Below are 19,680 nucleotides of genomic sequence, written 5' to 3'. Positions count from 1 at the left end.
ATGAGTCAGCTGTCGCTGGAAGAAGTGTACACCGGGCAAGATGGACAATGACGAGACTTTTAAGTGTTGCCAAGACGTGACAGTAACTGCAATAAAAACTTTTGTTAAAAAAGAAAAAATTAAAAAAAAAAATGCTGACCCGGATTTTTATTCATCTCTTTCCTTTGTTTATAATTGCAATGTTACAGATGGATGAAAAGGTAGATGTGGAGAAAGTGTCTTTTTGATGGTGAAGTCATTAAGGTGGTTCAGAAGTTATGTTATTTTGGTAATACCTACTGGATAACAGGGAAGAGCTGTTGTGATTGATATAGTTAGGAGTGGATGGGGTAATGTCATAACTATTATTACTAGCCAGCAGATCATTACCGATGAAGGGGAGAAGCTATCAAACCTGTGTACACAGTGTGATAATGCGTGCATGTTAAACCTGGCTGGTAATGGTTGAGGACATGTGTTGCATGGAGGGAAATGATACAAGAGTAATATAATTGATGTGTAAGGACAGGCTTAATTCTGATGACGTCAGAGTAAGATTAAATCTAGACAGGATAGGAAAATGTGCGCCGAACAGGAGACTTTGATGGTAAGTCTGGCCACGTTAAATGAATAGGTCAGTTCTTGAGTTGGTAAATATAGAACAGTTGAGGTAGTAGGGTCAGTTCTCCTGATATGCGTGAGAGAATTAACTGCTTGAATTATGTTTAGAATGATTTTATTCCTGTACATATGCAGCTGTGAAAACTGTAATAAAAATAACGATTGACATAAAAGTAATACAAAATGTACAAAAAATATTTCATAAAAATAAAAATAAAATAATACAAAGGAAAGGGGTAGGAGATAGACATGACAGCGACACCAGACTCATGCAATACAAAAAAGGTTAAAGACTATCATATGAAATGAGGAAATAAATGTGACTGCCGAAAATACATAATTAAATTTTAGGCTGAAATGATGACTAATTTAAAATATATATAGATTTAAGATTTTTACTTCGTTGACGCTATTAGGGACTAAGAAAAAAAAAATTGCTACTACATTGAGCTGACGAACAATTGTTGACAGATCACTGAAGAAGTGATCTGTTCTCTCTTGGGTTGAATTTACAAAAAGGGGCTTGGCATTGGCAGAGGCATTGACTGAATCACAGCTTGAAAGTAATGGCACCTATTTTACCTTCTAAGCTATGTAGAGCATAAATAGTTATCTTATATCTTTATTTATACCATCATTATGATATTAATCTAACTAGAACAATATTGTTCCTGTCTTTTTTTTACCTTAAGGGGCTATTTTATGGAGATGGATTTAGTCAGGGTCGGTTAGGTTTTGGTATTTCAGCATTGTCGTTTGTAAAATCCTTAAGGATTTCGCTTTCATTTTGATACAACCAATAAGTACAATGAAGATCTTCATTATTTTTGTCAAAATTGGAAATATATTAAAATTTTCACCGTTACAGAATTCGTGTTTCTTTCTCTCAAATCTTTTTAAGAAGAATCATTTAAGGGTTCTGCTTTCAGCAGCTGCGCTGGCTCCAACCATATTGGCTTGCCTTTCCGTCGGACTTTGTCTACAAACCCGAGAGTGGGACCCTGGTAAAAACCTGGAAAACCTAGATCTCCTTATCGCTTACATTCAGAGAGCCAATTCCAGCTTCAAACTGTACAGCCACAACAGATGCTGCAGTGCATCAGACTAGATGCAGAATGCTATTTTATTTGGCATAAAGTTTGCAAGGGCCAAAAATACCAAAACTCATTTGTCCTATGAAAGGATAAATCTGGCAGCAACCACAGGAAGGCGAAGGAAAACATGGGAGGAAGCGATAGAAATAGACTTTAGAGAAAAAGGGATAAAGATTCCAGCCAGAGAAAGGGTTAGTTTGGAAATAAATTGTTTTATAGCAATCCCATGCATGTTAGCATGTAAAACAGGTGCTAAAGCGAATCTGATGAATGTACATAGGCGACAACTCGTTAGAAGTTCTGTTCGTTATTGTCTTTTACTTGAAATAGCTTTCACTTGTGAATGTCAAGTGTGAATATTGAATAATTATTGCTGGGAATTTGAATGAGCAATTTATTTGCGTTTCGTCTCTGGGAATGTTTCAACTCTATCACTGCGACTGAAATTAGTATTTCTAGTAAGTCTCTCTCACTTGACGTGTGTCGTAACTTGATAGCTTTTGATGTGAAAAAAAAGGTTACATCGACATAGAAAGGATATCATTAAAAAAGATGGTCTTTCTGACCGATAAAGTATGTTTTTTATAATTCTTTCCCCCATTTGAACTTGCCCATTATCTTTATGGAAAGTAGCATTGGATATTATAAAGGCAAACAATGACGACTTGCTGTAACTTGACGCCTAATTTTATTCAATATCAGAAGGTATAATTGCATTGAAATTCTCACTGCAATGACGTTTCTTTATTTTATTTATTTATTCATTTTATTTATTTAATCCGTGATTGTCCATTTGTTATTTGAGTATTTTCAATTCTGAAAATAACTCCAATTCAAATGTTAAGAAAAAATAAAAAATGATTATTTTTAATAGAATTTTTAATTGCATATGAAACAAATACTTCATTCTTTATTAATTTTCCGAGATCAAAAAGTATAATATTTGAATATTCTTACAAAAAAAGGATTTTGTCTCGGGACCTGAATTTTAAAAATATTTTTTAGTTGCTTTTTTTTTTTTTTTTTTTTTTTTTTAATAGTTTAAATTTTATTCAAATTTTAATTTTCAAATTGTATAAGAGTCTTCACTAGGAAAATACAGACTTTATTTATTTTTTACACGGCATGTTGTGACTTAACCATAGTTTTGTTATCGGACGTACAGTTTATAAATATCTGATTCCAGTGGGTTTTTTGTTTGTTTTTAAGCATTGAAAACCAACATGATTTATTTAAAAAAAAAAAAAAAATCCATGAAAAATGTCTTTTTTAATACGTCACACATGTATCAAGAGAAGCAACCCTTGAAAATCGGAACAGAACTGAACTAAGACGACAGATCTTGGATAAATCAAGAGCTCAATATTCTATTGGATAGAGCTATATCAGTAATAAATAGTATTGAGATAAGTACTTTTATTATCATTTACTATACATAACAAAGGAACAGCATATGACCCACCCACCCTCCTTATGGACTCTCCGTAGCCTTTGTTGTAGGTTCCATAAGGGGAAAGGAATGGCTTTGTTCACTTTGCTGAATTTGAAACCAATGGTATCAATGTTCTGATCATTTATACTACATATATAAATAGATAAAATTCAAAATGGCGTAATGTAGACATATAAGATATTTACAATTTCTCTTCCAATTTTTGGATTTTAATCACATCAAGACGCACTTTATCTCCTTTTGATGGATTTGCTATTTCTTCTGATGAGTTAAGGGCAAAATAGATTCACTGGTTGATATAATTAATTGATTTTATGCTACGAAACAGATACTGTCAAGAATTGTAAATGTCAACTGAATTAAAAAGAATAAATTCCAAGATGGTTAACATGAACTTTGGAATATAGACTTTTGTCATTCATTTATATATATATATATATATATATATATTGAAAATGTAAACGTCTGCAAATATTTTCTATCCTTTATGTAATCAAATCTTTTTGAAATCATCAGCTCAATGTTTAAGATATAACAGAGCATTTATAAATAAATAAAAATTTTGCTAGATTCCAAAGTCTTTAATCATCTTGCCAAACTTTTTTTTTTTTTCCGAAATAAGAACTTTGGTATATTTTACAAACCTGTATTTTTTTATTTATTTTTTTTTATTTTTTTCACGGTTTGATTGGTAAGATGAATAAAACTTTGGAATCTAGCAAAATTGTTATGTATATATATATATATATATATATATATATAAGGAACGTTTTTTTTTTTCTTTCAATTATATAGCATCGAAAATACTAATAAGAGCGCTAAATAAGCAACTCCTTATAACATAGTGAAACAATTGTTTAAAATATATTGTTTTGTTTCAGAAGGAGAATTGGAAGCCACCTGGTTAACCATGATTGGATTAGGACACTTTGTTTCCAGGATAGCAGGTTGGTTCTTTTTTTTTTTTTTTTTCTATTTTTCCCCCCTTTCCCATTATTTCTTTCAACCATTTGGTTAGTTTATTTTTTTTAATTATTTTACGCGATTTTTGGAATATGAGATTTTCGTCCCGTGACTGATATGTACATCATAAAGATTTTTCTGTATTTTTGTGGGTTTTTTTTTACTTTATTTTTTTTTTTTATAATTGGGTTGAATTATTGACAATAACCTTTCTTTCTCTCTCCATGTTCCTATCAAGCGGAATTTCCATAAAGAGAAATCCTTTCTAAGGGTTTCCCATCTGTAGAACATGTTACCACAGCCTCACAATCAAACACAGCTCATACCATTGGTCCATGTTAGTACTCCTATAGTGTTCCTTATCTTTTAATATTAAACTGAACATTAGTTTAGTAAATGTTTTACTATTTATTTACTACACTACAAAGGTATGACAATTGCTCCTGTTGCTTCTCTATGCACGTTATTCAAGCAACCTGTAATGACGGACGGATTTTTTTTTTTTTTTTTTCAATATTCCCTCGTAAGCCTGAAAAAAAACCTCAATATTTCCCCTAAGTGTGAAAGAAAAAAAACTTAGTTTTGATGAGGATTTTTAACAACAAAAAAATTCCAGTCCATCTAAATTAAAATCGTTTGCTTTTTGTTCGTTTTTTTATTCATTTTTTTTTTCCTTAGACTTAAAAATATCGAGTTTAGAGAAGCAACAGGAGCAGTTGTCGTACCTAGTCATATCGTTTTTCGTGCCTAAATCGGTCGTAGATAAATAATAAAACCACTTAACAGCAAAAAAATAAAATTACTGACATTATGAATGGAATTTATTTTTAACTTTATTGATTAAAACAATCCGTGGAAAATATCAAGGATTGGATATCATTTTAGTATTGAAGAGACAGACTATAACCACTTTTATTTTTTAACATGAGTCACTATTTATCAAGGCCTGAAAGCCACTTGAGAATAAGGGTTAATGAGTGTAAAGTGAACAGTGAGACAACAGCATAACAATCAGTAATGGTGAAAATTGGATAGGATTTGATTTAAGAGGACGGCTCGACGAGAACTTGTTTACATTGAACTTGAAAACAACCCATGTTGTAATCACCTGGAAAGCAGTCCTATGGCATAGTTACATAGGCAGGCAGTTCTGGGAAAAAAACTTTATTCATGGAATTTGCATTAAGATTTAGGCACGGGTAGAGCATAGAAATTATTGCAAGTGGTTGTAGCTAGAAAAGTGTTTGCTGTGAATGTTTTGTAAGGGGGGGGTTAGATTGAAGCTCAGTTGAAAACATACCATGAAAATAACAATAGGACAAAGATAGACTCATGACGTCTCTTCTGTGTGAAAGAGTTTGCAAGGAGGAGAAAAGGACATTACCTACTAGATTTCGAAGCCAATTTTGAACCTTGTTAAGGCAAAAATGGATGCTAGAGTAGTTCCTCCCCAATTGTGGCAACAGTACTTAATTTTATGACATATTTGGCTTTATTACATATAAAAGATTGCATTGGGAGTGAGATGTCTTCTGTAGTCAAAGCATTAGATTTATAGAGAAGATTATCTTTGTTCTTCGTATAACAGACTCGCTTATTTGGCATAATGGGTAGAGCAGTGTTTCCCAACCACCGTGCTGTGGCACATTAGTGTCCCATAGAATGATTACTGGTGTGCCATGAAGTTGTTATAGGTTGAAGTTACAAATTGTTATAATTAGGAAAAAGTTTTCATGTCGTTACGAATGGAACTGTTTGTATTAAATACTGGGTCACACATAACTTGCGTTATATTGATGCTTGAAGGATAAAGAGAAAATAAAATTTTATAGAAACCATTTTTTTTTTTTTTTTTAAATTGCTAGATATTTTCAATTTTTCACAACGATAAACATTGGTAAGCATTGTTTTACTTTATATCATTATCATTTACAATATTAACAGATTCTTTATCTAATTTTAAAGTGTTGTAAATTAAGGTTTTAATTGGAGAAATAAAACCTGCTTGAATATGATAAAAATTATTACTGATTTATTACTGATCCCTCGACAAAAGAGAAATTGGACCTTGTAATTCACTCTTGTTCGTCCGTTCGCACTTTTCTCAATAAAATTTGACTTGGATTTTTTAAAAAAATTTGCACAAACATTAGTCATGATGAAAGTAAATCTTTGCTAGAACAGATTTTCCAAGATAATTCAGATTACCCCCTCCCCCAGGAGCCATTATAGGAGTAAAATTGCTGCAAAATCATTCGTCCTTTACTTTGTTTGCACTGTTCTCGATAACCAGGCCTTGAACTTTTAAAAATTTTGCACAAACATTGGTCTGTGTGGAAGTAAATTTTTGTCAAAAACAAATTTCCAGGATAATTCGGGTTACCCTCCCTCAGGGGTCATTATAGGGGTAAAATAGCCCTAAAATCATTTGTCCATTCGTTTGTTTGCACTTTTCTCAACCTTGGATTTTGGGGAAATTTTGCACAAACCTTAGTCATGGTGAAAATAAATTTTTCACTTCTGGAGGGAAATTATGCATGTTTTTTTTTGTTTTTTTGTTCAATGTTAGATTCAATTCACCCTTAATTATGGACAAATTTTTAAAAAGAAAAGGTGACAATAATAATTCTACAATTTTATTTAAAAAAGCAAAAGTTTATCGGTTTTATAGTGATAATAATTACTTAAAATTTGGAGTTCACTGGATTGTAAGTACAGACATTCCTTCTCCATTGTGTGTTATGTAGCCAAATGTTGTCTAGTGAAGCAATGGCTTCAAGTTAAATGAAAACATACCTTACTACTAATCATTCTAATCTTCAAACTAAACTTGATTATTTTATTGCATAAAAAGGTTTTAGAGCAGAAAATATTGAGTTTTTATTTTTATTTTTATTTATTTTATTTTTCTGTGATGTGTGTGCTGTGAGAATTTAAAGAGCTCAATAATGTGCTGCCATGTAAAAAATGTTTGTGAACCACTAGGTTCAAGTGACTGCTAATGGACTAGAAAACCGGTAATTCTATTTCATATTGTTCTAATTTTGGATGAGGAGGTCTTTATTGTGTTTACAGATTTATTATTTTTAATTTGTTTCCAAATCAACATTGTGAAATTAACTTACTACTTTGGTTTAATATATTATTATATTCAAACTTTAAAATTCTAATCTATTCCTTTAGCCACAGGTTACACTTTTGGTTGAAGCTATTACAATTGATGAAATTAAACAAAACTTAGGAGACTATAGAGGTACCGTTACTCCGGTGATCAATAGTAGGTATGCACTTTCTTTTTCGCTGCAAAAGATGTCCAACAAGGTTGGAAGGTGGAAAAAGTCAAGCCAGTGCCCCTAAAGGAGGAGCACTCTAGCCTTTTTTAAAAATTGTTTGAGCAGTCCTGTCAGCATTTCTCAGTAAAGGCGCCTCAGACAGTGAGCAATAAACTTACTCCACCTGAAAGGTGAGCAGCAACAACCTGGAAGAATAGAGCTAGGATTATCCAGAACCATACTTAAGCCCAACAGATGCAAAGTCATTTTCTACTCAAAAATGGCAAAAAGTTTGTCAGACCTTTTTGAGGATTTATCCTCAACTGGTATAAATATAACCTATTCAGGTTTTCAACAAAATCATTTTGTGCTCGCACGTATGTTAACAATCATGTGAAAAAGTGAGATTGTCTGATCACCAAAGGATGAAATACAAAAAAAATATGCAATAAATAACAAAATTAAAATTTTATCTTTCGAAATGAATTGTTCTAAAATTCAATAAACTGTCATAATTAGAATTGTCTTCCATTCGACTTAGTTTTACAACATATTCTTTGCTTTTTTTTTTTTTTTTTAATTTCAATCATTTAATTGTTACAATTTTGAATAAGTAACTTTTTTTTAATATGTAAATTGTAACAATACACATACAAATTAAAAGCTAAAAAATATTTGATTGACAAGTTTGTCGATAGGTAAGCAACCATGGAATTTCTATGGGTTGTTGTGCTTGAATTATTCAAGTTAAAAGTGGAGTTCAAATTCCAATGAATCTTATGTTTCTGAATTTTTGAGATGAGGATTGATCATGAATATTGTTTGGATTGTTCGGACTAGTGTTCTCATCTTGAGTGTCATTTTCACATTTCAGTTGATGTAATCTCCAACCTTCAGGTGTATCTTGTTGTTGAACCCTGGAATCTCTTTGTCAGACTAAAATCTGTACACTTTTGAACGGAATTCTTTATTTAATCCATGGGAGTAGCATGCTCTCATTCCATCAGCCATGACTGGATAGAAGTCCTAAGTATTTTGAGTCAGAAGCACTGAAAATTGAACCATCAACCTCCAGAAGAGTGTAACTGAGTACTGAATTTCACCAAGTACTTTATCTGTTATGCTATGGGTTCTTGCGAGCAATTTTAGAATGAATTTTAAGAGCCTTTACTCTAATGTTGTGAAAATAACCCTCAAGATGAAAACGGTAGTCCGAAGAATCCGAATAATACAAATAATATGAATATCCACTGAATCTGTGTTCATTTACGAACAAATACCATTGGGAAAGGGTGAAGCAAGAGTTTTCGATGAATCATTGAAAATAGATATCGTGTTTCGGCATTAAATAATTCAGATTAGATATGCTATAAAATGGACGAGCTGCAGTGATCTCAAATTTAGTTGCAGTTTTTTTTTTCAAATTCTTGTTTGACAGTTTAATAAATACAAAAACATAAAAGCAAGAATGCTGCCTCCATTTAATTTGTGTGACAGACCATTCGAAATGTTATTTCAAACTTAAGCATGTCAGACGATTAGGAATGTTATTTCAAACTTAAGCATGACAGACTAGCCTTTACAGATGTTTGGATGTATCTAAACTTATCGTTTGCAATTTTGTAATTAAAAACAAAAAATAATCAAATTAATAACACCAGCAAATATATTGTCCATTCAATTATATTTTTTATGAGTTAAGATTCATCTTTTACAATATTATATATATATAATAATGTCCATAAAGGATAGAGCAATTTCTGTGGCAAAGCTAGAAAAAAAGTTAAAATTCTTTCCCCTTTCCTCTCCACCTTTTTAGTAAATGCAAAACAGCATGTGATTTTTTTTTTACCATTTTCTAGTCAGATGATAAATCATGAACATCCCTCTCATTTGAAAAGGCTCTATTGAGTTAAAATAAATTTATGAGATCAGACTAAGATTTTTTTTTTTCTCTTAACTTATATAAAATCCTTGTCCCCACACAAACATTAACAAAAAAAAAAACTGCTAGATGAAGCCATTTAAGATGTTTAAGAAAAAGAAAGCAAATAGAAAGACCAACAACCTTCTATCTGTCGAATAAAATGAATTTGGAAAGAAAAATACCTTCACTCTATTTCCATAATGAAACATTTTTAAAACTTTTTCTTTTTAATTTCACCAATGGAGTACCATTGTATCTGATAATAATAGAAAACACTACCAAAACAGTTTTTTTTTTGGGGGGGGGGGGGGGCTTCAGTTTTGTATGGAGGGTGTATACTCATATTACGTAAATATTTATCTACATAAATAGTAATATAAACTTTAATTGCAGAAAACTAAAAGGTAATTATAAAAATATTAATCCAGACATAAAATGGGTAAAATGCAGCTGTTCTATTCATTTTTTAATTCTAAGGATTTTTATCTTCAGGCCCCTAAAGTCAAGAGATTAAAACTATTCCTACAATGACCTGATCCCTGTTGAATTTGCAGTGGAAGTTCTGTGCAGTTCTAGGAAATCCATTCCCCTAGGCCCTGCCCTCTCTTTGAGAAGGGGTTAGTTTATTGCACATCGCCTAAGGCGCTTTTAGCAGGTAATGCCAATGGGGTTGCCCAGGCATTTTTTGCAGGTCAGAGTACCCCCTCCTTGGGGGCACTGACTTCTCAATCCCACTTTCCGACTCTGGTGTCTAAATTCTTACAATGGGAGAGAACTAAAAGCCCTATCCATTTTTTTAAATAAAATGGAAGGGGTTGGGTGAAATTATTTAAATGAAACCATAAAATTTTGTAAATTTTAAAGAAAAATCAATGATTTTTTTAGAATAACAAGCAAAAAAGTGGTGCAAAAATATATACACAACAAATGTTACCAAAGGAAAGCTGAGTTACTCTTCTACCTACTTGTATAAGTTTTTTGTGTTTTAACTTCTTTTAAGGTAGTTTTTCTCTTAAAAATAAAGGTAGCCTGTCGAGTTAGAATGAAAAACAAAATGGTGGTCAAATTAGTCGTAGGTGAGCCTAGATAATCACTAGAAAATTTTTTAAAATCCTGATACGAACATATTTAATGTCACCACACTTGTAAAAATGTAAATAGTCACTTGTCAATAAAGATTCTGATCTTGACAATCAATCAAGCAGAAACTGGGTCATTTTGATGGCCTTTTATCTGATGGGTTGAGGCATTCATTCTGGCTAGTCTTGGATCAGGCCTAGTCTCCCATCTTTCAGATCGTGTAAGTTTGTTTACTACCTGAGGAACCTTGACTGGGGAATACCAACAAGGCTTCCCAGGCAATTTTTAAAAAGTCGGTGCTTTTTGGGGTGCTGGCTTTACTCTTTCGACCTTGTGTCACATTTTTCTGCAGTGGGAAGGAAGTAAATAACACCTCAGTGCACAGTGATTCCCACATCTCTAATAGAATGGATATCTCATTTTGTGACATTATTACATATGCACAAGAACAAACTATTCAGAGTTTTAGTATTAGATAGCTACAAACATTTTTTTTTTTTTTTTTTTTTTTGCTTGTGGAAATTGATACTCTTACATTATTTTGGATCTGACCGTTACCCCAACCTGAAACCGGCATATTCAGGTCGCTTCCTTGAAAGCAAAGTGCTCCACCTAAACATAACAAAACTGTTTCAGTGCAAAACATTGGGAACTTCTGCCTAGAGAAAAGTTGTTTTTTTTTGGGGGGGGGGATCACCTAGTACGCTGGAATTTTTATTTCAAAACGGAACATGATTTTAAATCCTTACATTAATGTATATAATTTTATTATCATTATCAATGGCAAAAGCTTCCAAAAAGAAGTATTTAAATGAAAAAAAAAATTAAAAAAATAAAATGAAAAAAAAGGTAAGTCAAAGAGTACAATATATTTTCTAAGAAATATCCCCTGCTCAGTTTATCGAAAGGTAGTTTTTAAAAAAGATTTTATGGGTATGAAGTCACTTTATGTAAGCAAAACAAAAAGAGAAATACTACTTCAAAGTCAAAAACTTTCTATAGATTTTGACTTAAAAAAAAAATAGCAATTCTTCCTTTGTTCAAAACATTGCTCTTGGAATCTGAGGACTAAAGGACAAAATAAGAGAAGCAAGTTACACAGCAGCTGAAAGTAAACCTATCCTCCTTAAATTATAATGTGGGGTCACATTAGTAAGAAAGCCTTGAAACTCTAACCAGAAATAGATGTCAGATCATGTTTTCTGTTCTGCTCCTTACATCTTTGAAATTTTCCATCCTTTCATTTTTTTTTCTCTCCAATTGAATTCAAGGTTTGCAGTACTTATAAGCAGTTTAATTACGAGTAAGTTGAGAAGTGTAAGATAACGCAAATGGATGAGAACTTGGATGTGGAGAAAGTATATTTGGATGGTTTTATGCAAGTCTTAAAGACTTAGATCTGATGACTTCAGAGGAAGATTAAATCTGGACAGTATAGGGAGAGGTGTGCAGAACAGGAGACTTTGATGGTATGTCCACATTAAACAAATGGATGAGAGTTCTTGGGTTAGAAGATGTAGAACAGTTGAGGTAGCAAGGCCAGTCTGCAAGGAAAACATGGAGAGAAGTGATAAAAATGGACTTGAGAGAAAGAGGAATAAATAAAAACCTGGTCAGAGATAGATTAGTTTGTATATGTTCAGAACATCTAGATTACAAAAATTAAGGACGATCTGGATATACTATCAGGCCCACAAGTAGTTGGTCTCTGGTGATGGAATCAGGAATGGTTAGCCATTTCTTGCGACTTGGCCTAAGATCAACAAAACTGGACTATGTTGATTTGAGACGCAGTTTTTGCTCAGGAGCAAGTTGGCTCAATCTGACTAGGATGATAGCCACTACAAGTCCAAGTAAGGTTAGTTCGGAAGTTAATTTCTCAAAAGTCGCCAAATAGATGCCAGTATGTAAAACAGACGTTAAACTGATGATGATTAAGATTTTTTTTGTATTCATTTTTTTAGAAGGTTATGAGATGAATACAGATGAAGATATTGATGTGATGATGTCCACACTTACAAAGCAGCAACGTGCCACTGTCCAACGTAGAATGGATACTCTTACGGCAACATGGGGACGAAAAAAACAGGCTTCCAAAACAGATGTGAGAGATATATTTCCTGCCAATGATGTAAGTATTCCTTGAATTTTAATAGAAGAAAGAAATGATATCACAACATAAAGTTATGTTAGTCTTTCTTATGTTCCAGTGAAATGTATCCCCCCCCCAAAAAAAATAAAGAGACATCTTTTCAAAAAAGGTTTTTCGTACATTCAATCCCCAAAAGAATATAAATATTTAGTAAATTTAATTTTCTTACCAACAGTATTTTTATTATTTGCATTATTTAGACTATTGTTCCTATTTTGATTGTTATTTTTAACGTTTCGACTGATGTAACCTCCAATCTTCTTCAGATACATCTTTTTGAACTGAGAATTGTTGTTCAACTTTGGGACCCGTTTTTAAATTTTTGAGATGAAGATTGATGATTCGTAGCATTGCATTATTATGTTCTCATCTTGAGTGTTATTCGCACAATGTTTCGATCGATCTAACCCTCGACTTTTTGTTGAACTCTGAAATTTGCATGGAATTTTGACCAGTACCCTTTATTTCATCTACACCATGGCTGGGTAGAAGCTAGGACTAAGTAGAAGTCCTAAGTAATTTACAATTGTATTTTGAGTGTCACCCACACTGAGGATTGAACTTTCAACCTCCAGAAGAGTGTAGGTTAGAATTGTATTTTACGAAATAATTTTCTTTTTTTTTTTTTTTTTTTTTTTTTTTTACATGGTAGTCACGACTTATCAAGGCTCGGAGGTGACTCCGGATAAGGGTTATTGTGTGTACAGTAATCAATGCGATATCGTAGTGATCGTTAGTAATGAAGATTTGATAAAGTGTCTTACTTAAGGGGGCGGTTTATCAGGAATTTGTTTGTTGAATTTGAAGACATTTCCAGGTGGGAAACAGGCAAACGGAAGAGTTCCACAGGCGTGCACTTCTAACAAAGAAGCTTTGTTCATGGAATCTACATTTTGATTTAGGCACAGATAAAGAGTGGGGGTGATTTTTGACAGTGGTTTCAGCTAGACGGATGTTTTTCGTGAAAGATTGGAGAGGGGAGGACAGAGATTGGATCTCAGACGAGCACTTGCCATGGAAATAATGATAAAACAAAGACAGGCTCGCAACGCCTCTTCTGTGGGAAGAGAAAAGGGTATCCCCCACTAAGCTACGAAGTCTATTTTGTACTCTGTCAAGGCAGGATAGACTGTTTTTAGCAGCTCCTGCCAAGATGTGGCAACAGTATTCCATCCTTGGACGTACTTGGCTTTCATATAGATAGATTTGCATCAGCTGTGAGATATCTACTGGAGCGATAGAAGGATCCCACCATTTTTCCAGCAACCTTGGCAACAGATTTGATGTACGTGTTCCATTTCAGATCAGGAGTAATGGTCAATCCCAGAAGCTTGTCAAAACATAGAGCCATCCATTTCAATTGATGCCCGATGGGGATCAGAGCTTTGATGTAAAGATAGCAGCTTGGTTTTAGGTGCATTAAAAGTAACCAGTCACTTCTTCCCCCATTGTACCACGCGCTCAAGATCAGAGGAGAGAGAAGCAAAGAGAACTTTGTCATTTACAGCCTTTGATGTGTTGCTATAGATGGTCGTGTCATCAGCATAGATGTCAATGAATGATTTAAGTATGTGTTTTGGGAGATCATTGATGTAGATCAGGAAGAGAGTTGGGCCCAGGATGGACCCATGAAGGATTCTAGCATTAATACTGTGGGCTTCTTATTTCTGCCCATCAACCACTGCTTTAGGATAATATTTGAAGATAGTCTCCCCTCCCATATTCATGCGTAGATTTGCGATGTAATACACAGAAATTACGTATCAGATATAATTAATAATAAAAACAATTTAACCTTACTATAAGTAGACATTTCCTCCTGGTATGTTGCTGGAACAAAAAGAACTAACCCTAAAATGGCTTTGTTTACATCATTTAAACTCATCATACTATATTAGCGAGTTCTAAGAATTATATACTAAAAAAAAGCAGGAGAAGGGCTAGCTAATCCCAGCATGCATTTTCTTTTTCTTTTACATTTCCCCAGGTTTCTGAATGTTGATACTTAATTACAATAATGCTGAAATAAATACATTAAACAATGATAAAAATAATTTAACCTTACTATAAGTAGACATTTATCCATTACCCCAAGTGTTCTTGAGGTTACATGAACCGAAACATTGTGAAAATTCAAGATGAGAACCGTAGTCTGAAGAATCCAAATACAATTTTTTTTTGTTTTTTCTTTTCAGTGTTACTCCTTTGACGTGTCATCTGGCTGCATACATTTAACAATTAAAAATATCTTTAATGATTTTCAATTAACAATTTTTGCAGAATAATTAATAAAAAATGATTTTATTTTATTTATCTTTAAATTAAAGAAATATTTTTTATATTATTTCTTTGAAAAGTCGTCTGGTAAAAAAATAATTAAGGAATATTTTTGTTTTAAATTTCCAAATGAGGAATGTGTTGAGCCAAAAAGAAAAAAAGAAAAGGAAAATTGCGAGTGCAAAACGAAAAAAAAATTGGTAGTAAGCAGGCAGGCTCTGTGATATGATGCGGACCGAGCGATGCCAAGTGACCTTGCTAGTCGACACGAATTCAGAGGAATTCGCACGGCTGAATTCTAATGATGATGATGATGATGGTTTGATGTTGTTTTAAACAGAAATGTCTATGGGATTTTGTACCCGGCACTGCCCGGGTGTTTGGAGGTGTGTGTGGTCAGGCGGGGGTGGTGGGTGTTAATGAAAACCTAAGAATAAGCGAAGTAAAAAAAGAAAACAAAAATGAACGTTAAAACTTAAGCGGGGGGTACACGGGCAGTGGGTGATTGTTAATCAAAACATCGAAAAAAAAAAAAAAAAAAAACTAACGTAAGGCAAACGAACGATGTTAAATCTAAAAATCGAAAAAACAAAAGAAAACAGAAAAACGAACGTTAAAACCAAAAAAAAAAAAATGTGAAAAATGGCTTAAATAAGCCTGTTTTGATATTAAAATTTAAAAAATCGGTGGGTACCCGGGTGTTTTTGGGTGTGTGTGGTCGGTCGGGGGTGTTAATGAAAACCTAAGAATAAGCAAAGTAAAAAAAAAAACAAAAAAAAAAAAACAGAAAAACGAATGTTACGTGAAAAATGGCTTAAATAACACTGGTTCAATATTTAAATTTAAAAAATCGAAAAAAAAAAAGACTTCTCACACCACGATTCGAACCCAAAACGTTTAGATAATGAACCAACGCTCTAACCAATAGAGCTAACACGACGTACATGAAATTTAGTCAGTTCTTCAACTATTTAAACTAAATCAGGTCATGACGTCATCTGACGCATGCGTAGAACTGTCGTTGTCATGAGACGACGGTTTTTGTTGACCCCTCCCTGTAGAAAATTGTCGATTTCGGGGTAAAAAAAAAATGAACGTTTTTGGCCAATTTTTCGATATTTTTCGTGCGAAGGATGGGGCTTCGATATGATACCAAGTTTGTCAATTTTTGTTCTGTCTGTCAAAAGTTTTTAGCAGATACACACATACATGCAAACATACATACATACACACATTTTCGCTTTTCTATATATAGATAGATAATGCAGTAGAATGTATGTAATGATGGAAATTGATGCATGAAGTATGAACATTGCTCCAAAAGTTGGTATGAATTAATAAAATTAAAAGTATCCGATGAATTCAATGAATTATTACATGCTTTGTATTCTTTCAGATTTCACATTCAAATCAAAATCACATTTTGAGGCCCCATAGTCCTTCACAAGGATACGGTGGTAATGCTCCTGGATTCAGAGGTCATTCATTAGCCATTTCCGATCCCAATCAAGACTATGCTTCTTCCCGTCGATCAGATAACAGATATCGATATTTTCATAAGAAAGGACTTTATGCTATGGATGGAGATCCGAATGCATTCGAAAATTCAAATGGATGTGGTAAGAAAAATTCAGCACTACATTTTAAGCAATGTTTTTATTATTTAGCTAATGAGTCACCATTTATCAAGTCCTAAAGCCACTTGAGAATAAGAGTTAATGGATGAATGTTTGCTGAATGATGAGTATTATGAGAGGACTGAAAACCATGAATAGAAAGAACAAAATTTGATTATTGGCCTCCTGATTTATTGGAGAGGGACCTATGGTTTCAGTTTGGGTCCGTGCGTCCGTTAGTTCGGACGATTGCCAGATAACCGTTCATTAATTTTCCTGAAATTTTGCCACAAATTGTATTTTATTAAATAGATGTGCACAGTAAAAAAAACAACTTTTTTTGCGAAAATTCTTGTTGTGTCCCTACGGACTCAAAAGGAGTCAAAAATGCCCCAAAATGGATAAAAATAACACGTTTTGCTCCATGACTTTTGATCCATCCATTAAATTTTTCTGAAACTTGGCCAAAATGTGGAGCCCATTGTTCGTGATATAAATCCAGTATGAGCGACCCTGGTAAAATTCTGGTTCGTGTCCTCGGGGACTTTTAGTGCTAAAAACGCCCCTTTTATGGCTCTTTTTTTTATATTTCTCAACAAAAACTTTATATGTCTGACTATATAGTTGTTTTTCATGGTGGTCAACTCAAATATACATGTGTTAAGGCCTAAAACTGCATCGTTATCCATTTACACTGGGATTCGGCATCCCTAAGAGCTCAAAAGAGATCAAATGCCCCAAAATGGCCAAAAATTACACTTTTTTGCCCCATAGTGTTTGACTCATCCATTAGATTTTCCTGAAACTGAGCAAAATGTGGAGCCCATTGTTCTTATAAATTCAGTATGGGTGACCCTGGCAAAATTCTGGTTTGTATTTCTCTGGGACTTTTAGGGTTAAAAAAAACATGCTGTTTTTGAGCTCTTTTTTTATATTGCTCAAAAACTTGATAGGTATGTCTATATAGTGGTTTTCCATGGTGTTGAATTCAAATATACACGTTTTAAGGTGTGAAACTGCACCATTTGTCCATTTTCACTGGGATTCGACATTCCCAGAAACTCAAAAAAGGGCTCAAAAATGGCCCAAAATTGCAAAAAATAACACTTTTGCCCTATCCATTAGATTCTGAAACTTGGCGAACATGTGAAAGCAACGTTGGCGCTTCACATTTCTCACATTCATTTCTTCGCTATTTTTTGTGAAGCAGTAAATACCTTATGTTTACATTATGCCATTTTGAATCAATAGATTCACTGATTGATGTAATAATGAAGTGATTGCTTTTGTGCAATGAAACAGATACTGTCAAGAATTGTAAATGTCAACTGAATTCAAAGAATAAATTGTAATATGGTCAACATCATGAACTTTTGTCATTTGTTCATTATATTGCTCTGTAATTAAATTGAGCTTCTTACATGAGCATTGGTATATATTATAAGGAAATAAATTATATTTCCACAAATATATATACATATTTTATATATTTCTTTGAGATATGATAGAAAAAAAAGCAAGGTTATATATATTTAAATAGATTAATGTATAATAATAGCAGTAGTTATAATAATGCTGACTATTTTACTGCAAGAAAGAAATAAGGATATAAAATCACCTGCTTATATTTTAAGCTTTTGTAATAATTAAAAGAAAAAAAATAAATTCGATTAAAAACCAAACAACAGGAATAAGATCTGACGATTGTCTATTACGAACAAGAAATTCCATAAAATGTCGGAATGCATAGGTGAGGAGGCTCATGTGTTCTGAAACACCACCACCCTCAATGTATGGTGTGTTTTCCCTGCCAACTTGTCTGACTTTTCCCTGCCAGCTTGTCTGACTTTTCCCTGCCAGCTTGTCTGACTTTTCCCTGCCAACTTGTCTGACTTTTCCCTGCCAACTTGTCTGACTTTTCCCTGCCAACTTGTCTGACTTTTCCCTGCCAACTTGTCTGACTTTTCCCTGCCAACTTGTCTGACTTTTCCCTGCCAGCTTGTCTGACTTTTCCCTGCCAGCTTGTCTGACTTTTCCCTGCCAGCTTGTCTGACTTTTCCCTGCCAGCTTGTCTGACTTTTCCCTGCCAGCTTGTCTGACTTTTCCCTGCCAGCTTGTCTGACTTTTCCCTGCCAGCTTGTCTGACTTTTCCCTGCCAGCTTGTCTGACTTTTCCCTGCCAGCTTGTCTGACTTTTCCCTGCCAGCTTGTCTGACTTTTCCCTGCCAGCTTGTCCGACTTTTCCCTGCCAGCTTGTCTGACTTTTCCCTGCCAGCTTGTCTGACTTTTCCCTGCCAGCTTGTCTGACTTTTCGTAATTGTCATTTTATAAGCACACAGGAATCATATGGTTCTCCAAAACTTGTCCCATTTTGAACAATATGACTTTTTAAGGTCACCAGTCAAATTCACCCGATTCATGCCCTCACATAACATAAACATCATTCACTATGACTATGCAATTCCTACAGCTACATACCTAGAAAACCTGACATGTTCATATAGAACAAGGAGAAAAAAGCAATCTTAGAAGTTTGTTTCCAATGATGCTAGGTTAAACAATTAAAGAATAGATTACAAAATAACAAGGTTTTATGTCTGACATGAAAAGAAATTGGAATCTTAAGGAGATTCCAATAATTATAAGAGAAACTGGACTAATGTAAAAGAATTTCAGAAATTATTTAGCAAATATATACTCGGTGAACCAAGTGCAAGAGATTCAAATAATTGCACTTAATCGTAAATCATAAAAAGATTACTCTGTTGGAATGTATGAGATAACAGGTGAATATCTGTCATCCAATAGGATACTTCATCCACAGCTAGAACAAAACAAAAAAAAGTTCAAAACAAAAAGTTATCAACCATTCGGTGCATGTAACAATCAATTATAATAGTAAATTTTTACTTACATTTTGTCTATTAATTGTATGAAGAACCATAATCTGTTTGATAATGGCTTTATGTTTACATCTATCGAATGTCTGTTTTGAAGCCAGATGTTGCCCTGAAATCAATACAAGACTTTTATAATTACCCAACATTGGCTTGGTATATTGTTATAATTTAGTAATTCCACGTGCTCTGAAGTTATTTAACTTGTATTTTCTTGATATAAATATTTCTAACCTGACAAGCAGCAAAATCTTGCCCTTTTACTTTTTCTGCTAGATGTGCTTACAGTTATATCTCATAGGATTAGCGAATCTCTCGACGGAGGCAACCTTTCTAGGGCAATTGCTCTT

The 19,680-nt window shown here is 33.4% G+C and overlaps 1 protein-coding gene across 8 annotated transcripts in view; it reads left to right on the top strand.

The window, feature by feature from the left end:
- LOC145280080 (rho GTPase-activating protein 18-like) overlaps positions 1-19,680 on the top strand; it is a 312,700-nt gene that overhangs the window by 223,926 nt on the left and 69,094 nt on the right. For 7 of the 8 annotated variants that reach the window (XM_080131781.1, XM_080131785.1, XM_080131780.1 and 4 more), the window contains 3 exons: positions 4,029-4,094; positions 12,354-12,520; positions 16,215-16,437. In XM_080131781.1, coding sequence (XP_079987907.1) covers positions 4,029-4,094; positions 12,354-12,520; positions 16,215-16,437 — 456 coding nt within the window. Of the gene's footprint in view, positions 1-2,352; positions 2,400-4,028; positions 4,095-12,353; positions 12,521-16,214; positions 16,438-19,680 lie in introns of those variants that run through there. The other variant, XM_080131788.1, reaches the window with a different exon arrangement.

The sequence above is a fragment of the Euprymna scolopes genome, chromosome 7, assembly GCF_053919585.1.
Source record: "Euprymna scolopes isolate OS-2025 chromosome 7, ASM5391958v1, whole genome shotgun sequence".
Lineage (NCBI taxonomy): Eukaryota > Metazoa > Mollusca > Cephalopoda > Sepiida > Sepiolidae > Euprymna > Euprymna scolopes.
The sequence above is the reverse complement of the archived record's forward strand: the minus strand, read 5'-3'. Positions and strand labels throughout refer to the sequence as shown.